The sequence below is a fragment of the Mizuhopecten yessoensis genome, unplaced genomic scaffold, assembly GCF_002113885.1.
Source record: "Mizuhopecten yessoensis strain PY_sf001 unplaced genomic scaffold, ASM211388v2 scaffold213, whole genome shotgun sequence".
NCBI classification, from domain to species: domain Eukaryota; kingdom Metazoa; phylum Mollusca; class Bivalvia; order Pectinida; family Pectinidae; genus Mizuhopecten; species Mizuhopecten yessoensis.
This window is the reverse complement of record NW_018403434.1, coordinates 348,976-368,743: the sequence shown is the minus strand read 5'-3', so window position 1 is coordinate 368,743 and position 19,768 is coordinate 348,976. Positions and strand designations below refer to the sequence as shown.

The 19,768-nt window shown below is 33.7% G+C and overlaps 1 protein-coding gene across 2 annotated transcripts in view; it reads right to left on the bottom strand.

Moving 5' to 3' along the window:
• Positions 1-367: 367 nt before the first annotated feature.
• Positions 368-19,768, bottom strand: part of LOC110465861 (ras-related protein Rab6) — a 35,234-nt gene continuing 15,833 nt past the window's right edge. Inside the window, exon 8 of one of the 2 annotated variants that reach the window (XM_021522017.1) lies at positions 368-5,148. In XM_021522017.1, the coding sequence (XP_021377692.1) occupies positions 5,078-5,148 (71 nt within the window). In that variant the 3' untranslated portion in view covers positions 368-5,077. Of the gene's footprint in view, positions 5,149-17,550; positions 18,150-19,768 lie in introns of those variants that run through there. The other variant, XM_021522103.1, reaches the window with a different exon arrangement.

The following is a 19,768-nucleotide window of genomic DNA, read 5'->3' as shown; positions in this document are numbered from 1 at the left end:
TATTTAGAATATTGTAATTGGGTGTTTGTATCGGTATAATAAACAGTTGAAGTATGGGTATTTCGGGATATAGCAAGTTTATGATCCCCCTCGTCCAGGACTATTTCCCTCGGCTTCGCCTCGGGAAATAGTCCTGGCCTCGGGGGATCATAAATTTGTTATATTCCTCATACCCATACTTTAACTGTTAACTATGTTACATCACATGTATCATAATTTGCTAAGGAAACGTGGGAACGCGAAGTAAACATGATGATGGTAAGTGAGGTGGCAAAAACGAAGGGGCATTATTAGGTTTACCTGTATACATCAGCACGTCAAGGATCTGCCAATAAAGTCATTCAAAAGCATAACACATTGGTAGTGTTTCTAAGGTCTTTATTGAGATATAATTACGTACAAACGTGGACCAAAAGGAGCTCTAACTTCAAGCTGTTGGTGTGAAAGAAATCGAAAACTCTTAGGAGTTCGGGACGCAGTATATCAATATATATGGTATACAGAAGAACCTCGCTAGTTCAGACATTTAACAATACGAAAGAGTGAAAAATACGGACAAAAAGAGCTGAATTGTCACCACAACGTGTTAACAGGAAAGGATTAATGCATTAAAAACCTAAAGTAAATTCATATTGATTTATGGCGACTTAACTAATTATAAAAGCATTGTTTTCTGAACATGACGGTATTTGTCCGAACTACCGAGGTTCTTGTGTATTAAATAACGCTCTATAACATTTTTTGTTTCGCTTACAACTTAAAACACGATAAAGACACTATATTTTCGTATTACAAAAGCATAAAAGATATTGTGTACATCTATATGAAAAGGAAACATCTGGGACTTGCAACTTAAAAGGAGAAAATCAGAGTCAACGAAAGCAGCAGTATAAAACAAATGTAATGATTGACTTAATGTTCAATTCAATTCTGTATTGAATTCCTTCATATTGCGGTCGAAATATTGGCACTTTCAATCACTTGGTTAGGTATACCCTTCTTTTAGCAATACTAGTATTATCAGTAACGCGCACACCAGCGGTACAACAGCTAGATATCATAACAGTATCACCTTACAGTAATAAGTCAACGTTACGTCCTAATAATCTGAATGTAAATTTACGATTAAAAGACAGCAAGGCATTGTGTCGTATGAGTAAATTGACATGGTGTCACTTGCTTGCCTCACACACAGCAAAAGCACATAACAATACTATGTGATGACATAGTGCCCAATATACAATACGTTATTATTATAATGACTGTGAGTTAAGTACTGATTTAAATGTTCTTTTCTCAGAAACAAAATAAACAAAAGCAACCAAGAGAACACAAATAATTACCAAATGGAATAGCAAATGTAGACCTTGGTAGAATAAACTGAAAGAACGTACACCAAGTCAGCCGTAAATCAGAAACTAAGGTACTAAACAAACAGCAATGTACTAAGTACTTACTATGACCGCTTTGTACTACAGAACATCAACTTAATCATTGTTACGATCTTGTTTTCCTCCATGCATTGTATTCAACAGCAAACCTAAGCGTGAACTATAGCTGATAAATGTACAGAGGTATTTGCTTTATTCTCCGTCATCGTTAACTGTGGCTGATTAGCGTATGTACTTTAATTACAGGGAGTCTAACGACGAAACCAAAACGGAATTGCTCTATGCAAGCAATTAGCGTAATATCAAAAAGGACCTTACTGGTTAAGAACCAGACTATTCCTGATCACATTCCCAAAACATCTTTATTATTTATGACGTTGGTTGAAGGAAATTTGGTACTGTATGAAAATTCAACAGATTTTTGTGGAAATGTTATTTGTCATGCATCGAAAAACGTTTATGTGTATTCAACTACACATCAATGTCTTAAGATTCTATTACCAAACTAGATGATTGCAAATAGTTAACAACTATAGTTAATGTCTTCTGAAGCAAATTGGTGATAAAATACATGTTTTATAAGTACACAATTCTCACTTCATCAAATAGTTCGGTAAAATGTAAATCAAAAATAACAAAAATGAAATATTGTTTCAGCATATCTCATTGGTATATAATTAAAGTATTAATATAATAATCATATCGAGTCTTTATCTGTCTGACGTGGAAGAGCAGTATCAATTAAACCAACAAAATGTACCGTCTCATGGTCCTAAATATATTGTTACATCAAGCTGTCGAGACAAATATAAGTGGGATTATCAACTCAATAGTCCATATCTGTAGAGCAATTCTGATTCATATTTTGGAGGAGCTAGCTTCACAAGCCAACACTTTTGTGACAAGCAAAGGAAATCTTGCAGTATATGGAATATGATATGAAGGGACAATATCACGACAAACTGTCTAAACCAATCAAATGGTCGCTAGTATTTTGAGCAACAGAGCAAATACTGGCTTCCTACGGTAAACGTGTCTAGATATGATTATCACAACCAAGGATTGGTTTTACATCGAATGTCGATTGGCATAAAAAGACAATATTGTGATAAGATATTCCAGTATATATATATATTAATTAAATGACGTCCGAGAGGCTGGATAAATGATTGATAACAAATATCAAGACGAATATACAAACGATACACGTTTCGTACATAAGTTAACAGCTTAAGTAAAGCGGTCTCATGGTCCTGGAATCAAAGCCTTCACAGCAATACTCCTGAAACCGGAAGACGCGTTTTCGCAATTTTCAAATGTCGAGAGCTCAAGTTTCCTCAGTTTGTCACATGAAACGATTGAAATGACAATATAGCAATGTTTTACCAATAGTAATTAGCCTTAATTTGCCGTGATGGAGAGTAAATGTTTTACTACAGATTGACGAATACGCACAAAGCCTATTGAGAGTGTATATTTGGTTATAATATAGAGAAATGTCAGGTCTATTTCACTTTGTTCTGAGACTGTGTTTAAGTACACAATAACAACACAAGCTTCATTTCTCAGAATGAATAAACGCAATATCGTATATACAAGCATTAAATGCCAACATTGAAAAAAATACAAACATTATGCAAAATCTTTACGATGAAATATGTCAACAGTGAAATGGTTTGTGACACATTATCATATTGACATTACGTCATTTCACTTTGTAAAATGTTCGTGAATATTAGGCCAAAACAAATCCGCTTTCTCTACCTACCATTGATTTAAGTGTCGATCCTGGTTTTAGTGTCCATCCTTGTATTTTAGCACTAAATTTTAAATAATCAATTTAGAATCTGAGACACTTTAACCTTATGACCGTTGTAAAATTGTTTTGGCAAAAAACAAGTTTTACATACCTACATACATGTACCCTGATTTACAACAATTAGCTGTCTTGTTTGGCCATGCCAAGCGCATAGATTTGGTCGATATAACACTGTATCAATAATGAGTATCCGGACAAACGAGGATTAGCTCTACTTACTTAACCCATTGTCGCCTAATGTCAAATTTGAACCTAAGCAAATCAAGTCCAGTTTAAATATGTAGGGATGAATAAGTTAATATCCGAAACAAACTAGTTCAACAAGTCTTCCATGTATAACTAGTTGAATTCCATGCAAGTGTGCATGTATTTCCTTTCATAAAATCATCGCATATACAGTTTTATAATATCATGCATTATATATAAATACATTGTATATACAGATGACCTTGTTTCGAATGAGGTAATAAATAAATATAGCATGATAAAGAGATGATATACGATATACATAACACTGGGTCAATGACTAGAGAGTACATACGATATACATAACACTGGGCCAATGACTAGAGAGTACATACGATATACATAACACTGGGCCAATGACTAGAGAGTACATGCGATATACATAACACTTGACTAATGACTGGAGAGTATCACAATCAACATACAGCTGCTATGGTCATTGGCGTTGGCCAGCAACTCGTGTGACAGAATGAAATGAGACAGACTTAAACGTAGGTCCATTGAAAGCATATGATCAAATCGTATAATGATAAACGATTCCAAAGTTAAGAGTACTATTTTAACCGTTGATGGGTTTGTGGTATTTATTTGAAGGTGGACCTTTTAATCCAAGAACGGATATTTAGTATTCAGATTGTATTATTATTAAAACAGATACGTCATTCAAACTAATATCATTTTGTATATTTGGACAAATGAAATTGTTCTTTCCTATTAGAAACACTCGGAAACCCTTCACGTAACAACTACTACATGTTTTAAGGCTCAAGAGAAAACATGTTTTGAAATGTGATTCAAATTGCATTTCAGAAATGTGCTTTTTTATCACATTTGCGACATCCAAATTAATCTCGAGTTTCTGGTAAACTACATATGATACGAATATTTGTTATATCACATCGCATTAACATTGTAACAAGCATTTTAAAGCAATATTAACATAACACAGCAACATCAAATAGGATGATGTACACTGTCTGGGCAGGATCAAACTGAACACATTCTTGCATATCCATATATAATGTAACATAATACATCTCGATTAAACAAAACAGCCATACTTGTTTGTCCATGACATATTCTAAAATAAGCAATTCAAAATAATCCATCCGTCAACGTGATGGCCTGATGCAGCAAACATAATCACTTCTGTGTTAAGGTCATCACAACACGTTAAATTTCAAAGCGACATTACCAATAGTGTATATGTGACAGGTTTAAGTTACGTGTATTGATGCAATTAGCACTAGCGTTATATAGTTTTAGACACTGATAAAATCGACATTTTTGTACCGTGAACACTTTTGAACACATTAGATAACCAAGATGCTATATTTTTGTTGTTGATAAACAGATGTTTTGAAATTGTTCAAGAAAATATGAGGTGGACGAACACATTGAATGTCAATGCACACATACATAATGATCACATAACCAATCGCAACAAACAAACACAACACAGCATCGCGTGGAACGTTTGTCAGGCTCCATTAGCCCGTGCCAATAACTGGCTGGTTCAAAATGGCATACAAAATGTGACGTCATGAGGCCACGCCTACTTCAGCCTCGATGTGGACTTTACAGTGTCTCAAACGTGAACATATCTACAAAGCATTTCCTATCAACAAGAGCATCCGCCTCCTTCCTGTTCCGCCGAGTCTAGTGCCTCGACTTTAGGTCTGAGTTCGATATCTGAAACAGCTGTTAAGGCAAACAAGATACAAGAATACAAGAAACTTTATTTAACGTCGCATACAGGTAAACAATGAACATTATCTCTTGAGAGCTATTATTACGACAACACTGAAAGTGGAATATACAATACCATTAAAACCTGTCGGAGAGTTTTCATTACTTAATAACAGCATGTGCATTCCAATGAAATCATACAACGAAACAAAATCAAAATCAATTTCTCCATTTTAACTTATAGAATGAAAACATGTTGTTATTGTTGTGAAGAAAAGGTTCAAAATTAAATCCAAATCTCCTGAACATAACGTGGAGTAAAACATGACAAAGATTTCCAGCAGATTGAAATTCTAATTATACACCAGAACTGACCCCTCTCGAATTCTCTTTATTTTATGTGACAATATTGAAATGAGATACGTTTCTATAACAGTGTCGAGGGACAATTTATTGTAATTTAACAACCAGCCAGACGTTACTATCAATAAAGCACGTACATGTAACAAGCGTTCAATGCAGCAATATGAATTTAATGTAGGACTTTCTTTAAAGGTATAACATATTTATCTTTTCTACGCATTCTCATTGGTATATTGCTGTGTTTTTCAATTGCTGGAAATTCTGCTTATCGATCCATACTTTTAGAAAAAGCAGCATCATCCAGAAAACTGCATCGAATTTTTTACAGGTCAGAAGTTGGTCATGCTTATAAAAAACTCAAGCAAACAAAAAGTACAAATTCAAAATACACGACACAAATTGGATGTTTACTTAAGTCCCAATACTTGCTTTATGTTCGGAGGATGTGGTCCTTCACGAAGGATATTCAGGTGAAGCTTCTGGCTTTATAAGCTGCAACTCGGAGACAGATCTGGTAGTTAACGACAACTTGACATATTCTGTAAATGGTTGACTTACCTTAAACGCGGACTTTCCTTGTATCGCAACGTTAAGAAACATAATCGAATCTTTGGCACCAATCATAAATTATGGATGGTATCTGGCACTTACCTTATTAAATAACATTCTTTACACATCAGAAGTAGTTTGTTTCACCAATGATATCATTTTATTTAATATCTATTAGCTCTTACTGTAGAGATACAGACAGTTTACAGGTCATGTAAAACAATGCTCCCGTATCTCATACTGACAATACAAGGTGCTGTATAAAACAATACTCCCGTACCTCATACTGACAATACAAGGTGTTGTATAAAACAATGCTCCCGTATCTCATACTGACAATACAAGGTGCTGTATCCAACAATACTCCCGTATCTCATACTGACAATACGAGGTGCTGTATAAAACAATACTCCCGTATCTCATACTGACAATACAAGGTGCTGTATCACCATTTTGGCTTGAAATCTTGTTGTTATTCACTGATCAAATCGATGAATTGAAACAAGAACTATTTCTGAATATTTCAGCACTATTAAGTGAATATTTCAGCACTATTTAGTGAATATTTCAGAACTATTTAGGCTATGATAACGTGATACCACTCTTCCGTCTTCGACATCATTTTGTCCGCCTTTTTTGCCCGGTGCAAGTTAGCCGGAAGCAAAATTGATATTTATAGGGATAAAATGATGAGCAATGTTTTGCAGAAAATACATAACGCATATAATAACAACTGTAGGTATGTAATTGAATATCACACATTCGCCCTTATATCGCGTCATTACATTCGTCAGGACAAAGCGTGTTTCCTGCGACGTCAAATTGAAAACATGTGATACTGATTATAAAACACCAAAAGGACGATTCTTCCCATTAATTAACACATCGTTCTTTCTGGCACAAATCTTTAGTTGACGGAATTGATTAACTATACAATCAAAATGTACGTACAAATGTTCTTCTTATAACGACACCGGTTACACTTTCGTTGATTTTTTTCATATTTGATCTTCAGAACGGCATCCGAATTCCATTGATCGATTTTCCAATGAACAAGACTTCTTTGTGAAACAAATGTTTCCCGGCATATGTCAGCAATCCATGCCGATTTATTCATCTCACAAAAACTTCTGTCCACAATACCACAGAATGTTAAATAACAGAGCAAGCAAAAGTAAATAGAATAGGTAGGAAATCCATATGATCACCTCCTTATACATACATCATGAAAATGCCACAAAAAAGCTGAACTGACCAAAACGATCTCTGAAAATGATAAAAGAAAATATCTGGACAACTTGGCAACCCGAGCAAACTTTTGTCGTCGTTTGCTTGTACACAGCCAAAACGGAGAAGTACGAGTTAACCATTTTCACTCTGTCGACATCACACAATCAGCCCTAAGGCTTGTATATATTTGTGAAGTTTCCAACAAAAATTACAACGTCAATTAAAACAACACCATCATAGCACCTTTTATTTCCATACTTGTGATATATCCCAATACTCCCATATCTCATACTGACAATACAATGTGCTGTATAAAACAATACTCCCGTATCTCATCCCGACAATACAAGGTGCTGTATAAAACAATACTGCCGTATCTCATACTACAATACAAGGTGCTGTATAAAAGGATACTCCCGTATCTCATACTGACAATACAAGGTGCTGTATAAAACGATACTCCCGTATCTCATACTGACAAAACAAGGTGCTGTATAAAACAATACTTCCGTATCTCATACTACAATACAAGGTGCTGTATAAAACAATACTCCCGTATCTCTTACTGACAATACAAGGTGCTGCATAAAACAATACTCCCGTATCTCATACTGACAATACAATGTGCTGTATAAAACAATACTCACGTATCTCATACTGACAATACAAGGTGCTGTATAAAACAATACTCCCGCATCTCATACTGACAATACAAGGTACTGAATAAAACAATACTTCCGTATCTCATAGTGACAATACAATGTGCTGTATAAAACAATACTCCCGTATCTCATACTCCAATACAAGGTGCTGTATAAAACAATACTCCCGTATCTCATACTACAATACAAGGTGCTGTATAAAACGATACTCTCGTATCTCATACTGAAAATACAAGGTGCTGTATAAAACAATACTCCCGTATCTCATACTACAATACAAGGTGCTGTATAAAACAATACTCCCGTATCTCATACTGACAATACAAGGTACTGAATAAAACAATACTTCCGTATCTCATAGTGACAATACAATGTGCTGTATCTCACAGTGACAATACAAGGTGCTGCATCTCATAGTGACAATACAAGGTGCTGTATCTCATACTGACATCACAAAGTGCTGTATCTCATACTGACAATACAAGGTGGTATATCACCATTTTGGCTGGAGCTCATTTGTTGTTATTCACTGATCAAATCGATGAATTGAAACACGAACTATTTCTGATTATTTCAACACTATTTAGTTAATATTCCAGCACTATTTAGTGAATATTTCAGAACTATTTAGGCTATGATAACGTGATACCACTCTTCCGTCTTCGACATCATTTTGTCCGCCTTTTTTGCCCGGTGCAAGTTAGCCGGAAGCAAAATTGATATTCATAGGGATAAAATGATGAGCAATGTTTTGCAGAAAATACATAACCCATATAATAACAACTGTAGGTATGTAATTGAATATCACACATTTGCCCTTATATCGCGTCATTACATTCGTCAGGACAAAGCGTGTTTCCTGCGACGTCAAATTGAAAACATGTGATACTGATTATAAAACACCAAAAGGACGATTCTTCCCATTAACACATCGTTCCTTTTGGCACAGATCTTCAGTTGACGGAATTGATTAACGATACAATCAAAATGTACGTACAAATGTTCTTCTTATAACGACACCGGTTACACTTTCGTTGATTTTTTTCATATTCGACCTTCAGAACGGCATCCGAATTCCATTGATCGATTTTCCAATGAACAAGACTTCTTTGTGAAACAAATGTTTCCCGGCATATGTCAGCAATCCATGCCGATTTATTCATCTCACAAAAACTTCTGTCCACAATACCACAGAATGTTAAATAACAGAGCAAGCAAAAGTAAATAGAATAGGTAGGAAATCCTTATGATCACCTCCTTATACATACATCATGAAAATGACACAAAAGCCTGAACTAACCACAACAATCTCTGAAAATGATAAAAGAAAATATCTGGACAACTTGGCAACCCGAGCAAACTTTTGTCGTCGTTTGCTTGTACACAGCCAAAACGGAGAAGTACGAGTTAACCATTTTCACTCTGTCGTCAATCAGCCCTAAGGCTTGTATATATTTGTAAAGTTTCCAACAAAAGTTACAACGCCAATTAAAACAGCACCATCATAGCTCCTTTTATTTCCATACTTGTGATATATCCCAATCCAAAAAGTCACAAGTCCACATAGAACTTCAGCAAGCTTCCTGAAACAACCAGACATCCAACAACTTCAATTAAATAGGTAACGTGGAAAACACGCAACATCTTAGCCAAATGCCACGTGGATGCATTCGACAATGCATACTTGTTTCCAACAGAAGACGAGTCAAACAGCAGGAAAGAAAAGATATCAAATCCAAGTGTTGTGATGTGGGCAGCAGATCGTCTTGCACTTCCTCAGAGTCCCCTTAGCAGTAGACGAGGTCCTATTCCGCAGTGTTAGGCACATCAATTGCCTCTTGTGATAACTTGCAAAGTGACAAATCTATATTTTCTCTCAAAGTTGCGAATCATCCCAACTCAATCAGCTTGACAATAGATTATGAACTTGTTGCAAGGAAACATAAGCCACAAGTTCCTTTAATAGAGGTTGTTGGATATTTGAACATACTTCATTCCAGTGGCCTTCTTTCAGTAATTTCCTCTATGCATAGCTTTACGTTTCTGCAATCTTGAATGAAGTTTAAAGTTCCTTTGTTAATCCATCTGCTAGTCAAACACCATTGTCTCTATATCTTTTTCAGAAATTGTTTGAAGGTTTTGAACGTTTTTGAAAGGTCCAATGTCACGACCTTAGGACCCTGTGATTCTCAGAAGTAAATGTCATTTGTTCACAGATGATAACGGATGATGATAGATGGCAATACATCACCAGAACGTGGAAATGAAATAGATGTTTTGCGTTTTTAAGCACTTACATATTTTTCTCCAAAGCTGTGCACCTCTGTATCATATGTAGAAGAACATGGCTTAAGCCGTTATCTTATTTATATAAAGTCCCAGTCAATGTGCTACTATACAGAACCAGACGTCTGTATGCCACAGCTGCAATAATAGACTGAATATAAACTTCTCATATAACTAGAATTTTGTTTTTGTGAACAAAAACATATGTCTCCCCTTATTAGCCAATAGAAAAACTCTGGTATATAAAATTAACAAAGGGCCATATCGCTTTATATAGTGGGGCACGAGACCCGAATTTAGAATTTGACACTCCTACTTCCCAAGACACATTAAAACTTTAGCAAGTTTGGTCAACGTAGGTGAAACTAGAACACTGACAGGTCAGTAAGGGCCCCGTCTTGTGGCAATATATCCCCCATAATCATCAAGAAGCAATCTGCCCATATAGCTGAGCTTGACGTTTGACATTTGGAGCCAAATGACCTTGACCTTTAACCTAGTGACCCTGATCTTTGGTCAGTTGACTCATTCTTCAATTCCGAACATCTTTGCTTCATAATATCATAACAAAATGTTCATCGGTGAAATATACAAAACTTGACCTTGACCTTGAACCTTTGGAACCCGTAACCTTGACCTTTGGTCAGTTGGCTCCGTGCTAAGTTCTGAACAACTTTGCTTCAAAATAACATACAAAAAATGTTCATCAGTAAAAAGATACAATGATTGACCTTGAAAATGACCCAGTGACCTTGACCTTAAGTCAGTTGACTCCTTGTTAAGTTCTGAAAAACTTTGCTTCATGATATCATAACAAAAAGTTAATCAGTGAAAAGATACAAAATTTGACCTTGACCTTTGACCTAGTGACCTTGACCTTTGGTCAAATGACTCCTTGTTTAATTCTGACGAACATTGCTTCAAAGTGTCAAAACGAAATGTTCACCAGTGAAAATATACAAAATTTAACCTTCACCTTTGACCCAGTGACCTTGACCTTTGGTCAACTGACTCCTTGTTTAATTCTGACCAACTTTGCTTCAAAGTGTCATAACAAAATGTTCCCCAGTGAAAAGATACTGAATTTGACCTTAACCATTGACCACGTGACCTTGACCTTAGGTCAGTTGACTCTGCTAAATTCCAACCAACTTAGCTTCATGTCATAACAAAAGGTTCATCAGGGAAAAGATACAAAATTTGACCTTGAACCCAGTGGTCAGTTGATACCTTGTTTGATTGTGACGGACGGATGGATGAATTAGTTTAGGGCATCCGCATCTTCGATGTGGGCCCTAATAACATGGAAGTTATGCCATGGACAAACTTCGGTATTAAAATTAAACAAAGGGCCATAACTCTGTATATAATAAAGCACGAGACCTAATTCCAGTGAACAGCACACCTTCTGTGGGTGATGCAGGTAAACTTAAAGTTTGATTGAGATATCTTTAATGGTTTAGAAATTATGCCATGGACAAACTTCCGTATTAAAAATTAAACAAAGGGCCATAACTCTGTATATAGCGGGGCATAAAATCTGATTTTGGTGTGAGAAATTCGGCTTTCCCAAGATACTTCAATATGGTAAGTATGGTCAACGTAGGTGAAATAACATAGAACTTATGCTCTGGACAAACATCAGTATTAAAATTAAACAAAGGGCCATAACTCTGTATATAGTGGGGCACGAGACCTAGTTCCAGTGCCCTGCACACCTTCTGTGGGTGATGCAGGTAAACTTTAAGTTTGATAAAGATATCTTTAACGGTTTAAAATTTACCGGCCGGACAAGAATTTACTGAAAATGTGCACTTATTTGACCTTTGACCTTGAGGTGAAGGTCACAGTGACCTAATTTCAGTGCACTGCACACCTCCTGTGGGTGATGCATGCATACCTAAAGTTTCATCAAGATATCTTTAAAGGTTTTAAAGTTATGGCCCGGACAAGTCTGATTAGAAGAACCAGAAGAAGAAGAAGAACCAGTACTAATACAATGTCTCCTTTCATTCTAAGGGGAGACATAATATAATGTCTCCTTTCATTCTAAGGGGAGACATAATAAGCAAGGTTCTTATTAGCTTCTTTGGGCATAATCAAAACGTGTTACTTCTGGCATCCAACAGAATGTACATAACTACATCTTTTACAAGCCTAGGCTCCCATTGTTCTCTGCGATTGAGCATTTATCCCAGTATCATAAGAATTACCATCTGCAACACAGGCTTAAGGAAATTCAAACCCGATAATGTATTTTAAGACCTTTCAGTTATACAAGTTGTATGTCGCTGTAGTATTCCCTGTATATCCAAATCCATTGTTAAGACAAGATCATAACTTGATTGTGTGTCAATCAGTAAGTTTTCATTGCAGCAAAGAACATGAAATAGGCGTTGTTCAGAAGAATGACACAAATTCCATGAATCAATATTCTGGGTCCAAACCAACTGTGAACTAAGTTTCTATAAAGTTTTTCACACAACAATAAAATGGAAAATATTAAATAAAACAGTTTTATTCATGTTTCCTTTTTACAAATAAAACCTTCCACAGACATTTCTCACATATTAACCCCGACTGTACAAGCCAGCTGAAAGATTTGTTCATGCTTTCACACCGTTTTATTATTGAAAGCCTTACAAAAAATTATATACAACGTACACTTTGTACAAATATCAAATTGTTGACTATAATTATAAACATACACTCTTGTGAAAATAATGTGGGAAAAAAACCTATTTTGACAAACTAGGATAACTATATTATCTGTATAAATAAGAATTTTTTATTTACAAAACAAGTCTAAAGTGTCTGATGAGAAAAAAATACAGACAAACAAACATTAACTTAAGTTTTAGATGGTAACATTTACATTTTACTTAGTATTGACAAAAGTTTAATTATAATGGCAATTATATTTGTCAGTTTTTTATCAAATTATTATTGTGTTCTTTTTTTTTGGATTTTAGGAAATGTTGTTTGTTAGTTATCAAACTTAAAAGAACATATTACATGCATATAGTTCATACATATTTTATGACAATTTCTGTTTTGGCAGTACCAGATGACAACAATACTTTCTACCCATGAATTTAATGGTACTTAAATTATTATTTTTTTACTTGGGAATCGTGATCATGATTCAATTTTAAATGCAGATGAAGCACGTTACAATCTTTCGAGATATATTTAATATTTTAGATAACCAATAAAAAGTGCAGAGATTTGCCACCTGTAGAGACAAGCACTTGTTTGTTCATCAGTAAGCTTACACAGATATCTGCCAAACATGCTAGAGAGAGATTCACATATAAACCTACGAAGGGATTGGGTCAGTAACGGACACTGTAACTTGTGATAGTTTTAGGCACTAAATGTTTGCTTAGTTGCCTTCAAAAACAACTTTATATTTTTGCCCCCCACCCCATGAGTTTTTTGTTTTTACTTTGTTACTGTACATTGACAGTTATACAAAGTGGATGAATTATATTAACGATCAGCTAAGCAAGTTCTGCTTAAGACAATGAATTTATTCAATGAACTGAGTTTTTTTAGCATAGGTGGAATTTAAAATGTAAATTCTTAATATTTAACAAAATACATGATAAATTTCAAATGCATCAAATGCAAACATTTGATTCCCCTTAACAGGATATGAAGTGTTATTATTAAATCTACCCGGTAAGATTTGGATTCAATACAGTTAACTTTATATTCTTATGAATGATCACACATTAATCGTCAAATACGTAACATTTGAAGACGTTTTGATTTTACACATTCTCAACAAGTTTTTCATGCATCTATGGGTGCAGTAGGTGTAAAAAAGGGTTCTATCTTAACAAACTAAAAACATTCAGAAATGAAATAAGCAGCATAACTGACATCAATATATGAAGACATAGCAAGACAAACAACACAGCATGCTGAAGGATCGAACAGTGCATTAACAACAGAGCGACGACACACATTACTTCACATATCACTATGTAGTGTACATTTCATTAAGTCTTACTTATAACGTATGAATATCCACAAGTATCGTGTCATCTCCTTGACAACATTTGAAATGTCACAAAGTCTACAACAGATACAGTATGCAAAATTTTCAGAAGCAAGACTGTCTTTATTAGTTACTGACAGACTAGCATCAATATTAACATGAAGAGAACAACATTTCGTCTGTTAAAAACTAGTGTCAAATCAAAACTTAAAAGCAACACTAGGTTAGTCATAGCATATTGTTTTTGTTACATTTTAAAGAACAAACAATTTTTTATTAAAAATCAAAAGGCATTATAATTGAAACATTTTCAGATTCACACTACACTTAGAGAAGACAATTGTCCAAATAAGGAAGCCAACATCATTCCGTTAGAGTCAGTAACAAATCGTCCTCAGTAGCAAGTAAATACTTACAACTTTAAGCGTCTTAGTTACTGTTCTATACACATCGTTACAAGTGAAAACCAAACTATACATAAGATTTACATAACTGGACCTTACATAAGTTCATACTGCAAACATTCTTATTCTACTCAAAAGGATAGAAAGTCACAATAAAAAAATTAATCATCTGTATTTAGAAAAATATTGTAAGTCATAACTTAAACTATATTTAGGGGGATTCTTTGCAATCATTTGAAATAATTAAAAGAATTTCCTTTTTTTTTGTAAATTTCTAGATATTTCCTTTTTTGAAATATATGTTGACAACACTTTAAGCTTTTGAACAACTGTGGTATGTTCAGAACTATAACATTACCGCTCTGTTTTGACCGATATCATTTTATAGCGAGAAAGGCACACAAGTATTAGTACACATTGTATACAAACTTGGGTCAACCAAGTATAGTCATGGGGTCATTGAGTCATTTTGTACATTTGAACTATCACAGTACACTACACAGATCTGCCCTATTGAGCCTCTACATGCATCTGATCAAGACAACTTCGTCTCGTCTACTCCTGTGATGCAGAATAATTCTATTACTTCTTCTATTTTGTTGTTTCTGATAAAAAATGTAATTTATTGCCTTGATTAATAATCCTGACTTTGACGAAGAGAAATATTATATTACCATATTTAGTTACTGTACAAATAATTTCAATGTTAGCTGAATCTCATTTATGAATAAAAAGCACCTGAATGCATCTCACCAAACTAAACACTTGTCTGATTATAGGTCACAAAGAAGTCCAGGAGACTAAAGACGACACAGCTATTATAGAATATATAACACTAGTGGTATTGAAATACAGCTAGGAGACACATGACCTTTAAAATTGCATAGATGAAAAAGTTGACTTTGAATCCTGTTCTAAGATAGAAAATTCTTAGCATTCACAACAAACAAATTTTGAGAAAACAATCTACAAAGCCCTGAAAATTCTCTAGGAAATTAAGGGTTTAAAGTGATGTCACACAGGATAGCTCAATGTTTATTAATAATTGAGAAAGAAATATTGGACCAATTTTGATGGTTTATACTCTTTTTTGTATGCCTCTGTAAATAGCAGTAGGACTTTATAAATATAAATGTTTCATTTTTGCCTTAAAAAAATGTTTTTTAAAGGTGAAATCAACACTAAAAAGAGATAACTCCTGAATATTTCTGCTTTCATGTATGTTTTAATTATGGTTAAATTTTAAGAACAACTTCAAATAGATCACTTTCAAACAGCGCATTAAGTTTTTTTTGTTTTTTTTTAAATTTGCACTTTTTAAAGATAAATGAGTTTTGTCAATTTCTTACCCATTTGTTTGTTTATACTTTTCTCTTGGACCCTATTGCCACTTATGAAGCCAAAACAAAAACTAGGAACACAAAAAAAAATCAAAAATTACAAATAATTTTACGAAATATTCAAGGAACAAAAAAAAAGGTGATAATCCTGTCTTAGTGTAGTAATTGTCATAAACATTTGTCATTGATCCTTCGACGGCATATATAATATACTCCAATTACAATGTGGACAGTGCCCTTCACACATTTGTCATTGATCCTACGACGGCATATATAATATACTCCAATTACAATGTGGACAGTGCCCTCCACACAGTGTACATTTTGTGAAATGTACATCCTGGACAACAGTCACAAATGGCACATACTATGAATGATGTATTACATTGTTGAATGAACATTGCATGAAGACAATGTATTTTATACAATGTTGAACATACAATGTACTGTAATATATGAAATATGGTAAATATAACTTATAAAACAACAAACAATGTATCGATACTATGTAATACATTGTATATATATACCAAGTATACATGTATATGGTATTTATGAGAACAATGTTTTTATAGCAAGTTGAACATTGTATAAACTACATTTTTTACTAAAATCTCCCTAACAACTTATTGTCACATCTCATGTAAGTAAAAAGTTATGACATATAACGTTCTACATGACAAAATAAGCTTAAACATATGTAACACTGATATTGAGTAGCTGTTTTAAGAAAATAAACAATAAAGACCCCAATGTCAAAAACATATCATCAATAACACGTTAAAAACGGCTAAAAGAAAAGACTGAAGAATCTGGTTCACTAAATCAGGAAATAAATCATCAGACCCCGGTCATAAACTTTTGTCTATAAGGTAAAGGGGACCACTAAGTTAAACTATACCATTGTCACTACTGTGAAATATTTGTTGATGTACTTTTCAAAAGAAGTGTTACATAAACATTACATGTTGCTATACATTAAACAGAATTATAGATGTATGAAATTTGATATTTGAAAATAGAAATTAAAAAAAAAAACCTCAAAAATTGCTGAGGTTGAAATTGGGACCTTTACATTACAAAGTATACACTTTATAAATATTCTTATCTAGGAATAAAAATAATTGCAAAGCATAAAAAAATAGTGTGTAAATTATTGGCAGCAAAGCCTAAGAAAAAGTTGACAGGGGAAGTTACTTTAAGCTGGAAACACTACTTTTGGATTGCTTTATCTTCTTTATGGGAGGGAGAAAACTCAAAGTCAAAAACACTCTGAGTGGAACTCTTCTTGGTGATAATAGTAGATGTAGTGGTACGCTTTACCTTAACGGTAATCTATAGTCTTACTCTTGGTAGAATTGACTAGCAACTTTACTGATAATTAGTATGAACTCAATTTTCTTAATTACTCCATAAAGTTTAAACTGTCACCAATGGAAAGCATTCACCTGACATGTACATTGATATATACATTGTACTAAGTTAGTATTTTCGATAAATAAAATGTAAGCAAAAATATTTTTTGATTACAATATACTCTTAACATATAATGTATACCTAAATACTTTGTAAGAACAATGTATTTACATATACAATGTATACATAAATACTTTGTAAGTACAATGTATTACCTATATAAGGTATGCATAAATACTTTGTAAGAACAATGTATTACATATACAATGTATACATAAATACTTTGTAAAAACAATGTATTACATATACAAGGTATGCATAAATACTTTATATTACATGTACAATGTATACATAAATACCTTTTAAGTACATAAACCTTGTGTTAACAATGTCATACACATAGTTGTGTCCCCTGACATGAAATCTTCTCTGAACATCACACTCCATCAATTGATTCCCTATAATGTACTTATTTTCAGGTCCTCTGGGTTTGTCATTATCACATTTAATGTGTATAAGTTCATCAACACTGACTTATATACAATAACACATAAATATCTATGTTGTATGTAGTCTCCACGTGATGTCACACACAATACACATATTTCACACAACCAAGGCCTGTACACAGTGACAAACAGGCACAAGACTGACAAGACATAAACGGACAAACAGACAGACTAACAGGTACATCCTCCTTCTTTAGCCTCCGGTTCTGTCGGGGTGTCCTTTAATTTTACCTCCGTCACTGAAGAAATCAAAGTTAAGGAAACCAAAAACAAACCAAATAAAACTAACAACATCCAATTTAAAATGAAAATATGGAAAGCAGTAATAAAATCATTAAAGATACCTTAAATGTAGTTTCCCCATTACTAAATGCTAGTCTATACAACTAAACATTTGTAGAGAATGTCTGACCTTACCACTATAATCAGGGGAGACTACCCAATGTTTAGTAGTTATTAAGCTCTAATTAGTAAATCATATACACTCTATTACACCACCACCAATACATAAACAAGTCTTTTGATTAAAATTTAAATATCATATATCACTGCAGGTAGATTTGCTTGCAATTATGTTCTCTATCGTTTTTATTTGATGGGTCATATTCTTTAGCATGTGATATATAGGCCAGGTGCTGATCTGCTATCAAAGTCTATCCTCAAATGCTCTGATAAACTTATCTGCATTTTAATACAGAATAATTCATCATCTCATATGTTCCATCCACAGTTACAGCTACTTGAGAAACCCATTTATTTCCATTAAAGGGTATGATAATTAAATGAGAAGTAACACCAGCCCTACTTTCACGGTTACCTACACTGTATTTCACAAATTCATTTAATTTCACACTTATAACGAAGGACTATGTATGGTTTGGGCCCGTTTTGGCCCCCAAATGCATCAAAATTCAAAACCTTTAAATGAACTTTGAAATGACTGTTTCTTTAATTTCGAATACTTCCTAAATACTGTTATGAAAATATTTATTTATATTTCTAATTATTGTTGCCATGGTAACAAGTTCAAATTTGCATAAATTAGAAAAAATTGAATATTCAGTGAATATTGGGATATTTTGCATAGTTTTTCTCCTAGAAACTATAGAAGGCATGCTTGAACAAACTTAATATCAAAGGATAATGTGTAGGCACCTGTAATACATCTTTAGGAGAAATATAAAGTTTGTTCAATAGTGCGCTCTATGGTAGCTAAGAGAAAAACTATGTGAAAACCTGTCAAAATTGACTCAATAATCAAATTTCAATAATTTATGCAAATATGACCTAGTTACCATAGCAGCCAAAATTGAAAACACAAATAAATATTTACATAATAGTACTGGGGAAGTATTCAAAATTAAAGAAACATTCGTTTGAAACTTCTATTGCAGATTTTCAATTTTGATGGATTTGGGGGCCAAAAAAGGCCCAAACCATACATAGTCGATTGTAAAGAAAACATTGTTATACAAGATATTATCTTTGTTAACTTGAAAGAATTAACAGATCAAATTCTTGTGATCTTTTGTTTTTGCCTTAATTCCTAAAAGTCCAGTTGTAATAATTTTAAATGATGAAGTTAATGAAAAATAATGCTTCACCACAAGGATATGATAATAATTAAACCCATTTAAGGATATAAGCTTCATACAATGTACACACACATATCTGCTTGGACTGTTTACAGCATTGGGTTGGGATACTTCTCTACTTTTCCCACTGTATTAAAATGTTACTGTATCATATCAAAAATATGAAGTATGCTGGTTTAATATATAAACACATTAGCATAATCTTATTTAGTCTTTACAGTGCAAATACTACATAACAGTTGGATTTTTTGTAGATTTCTACC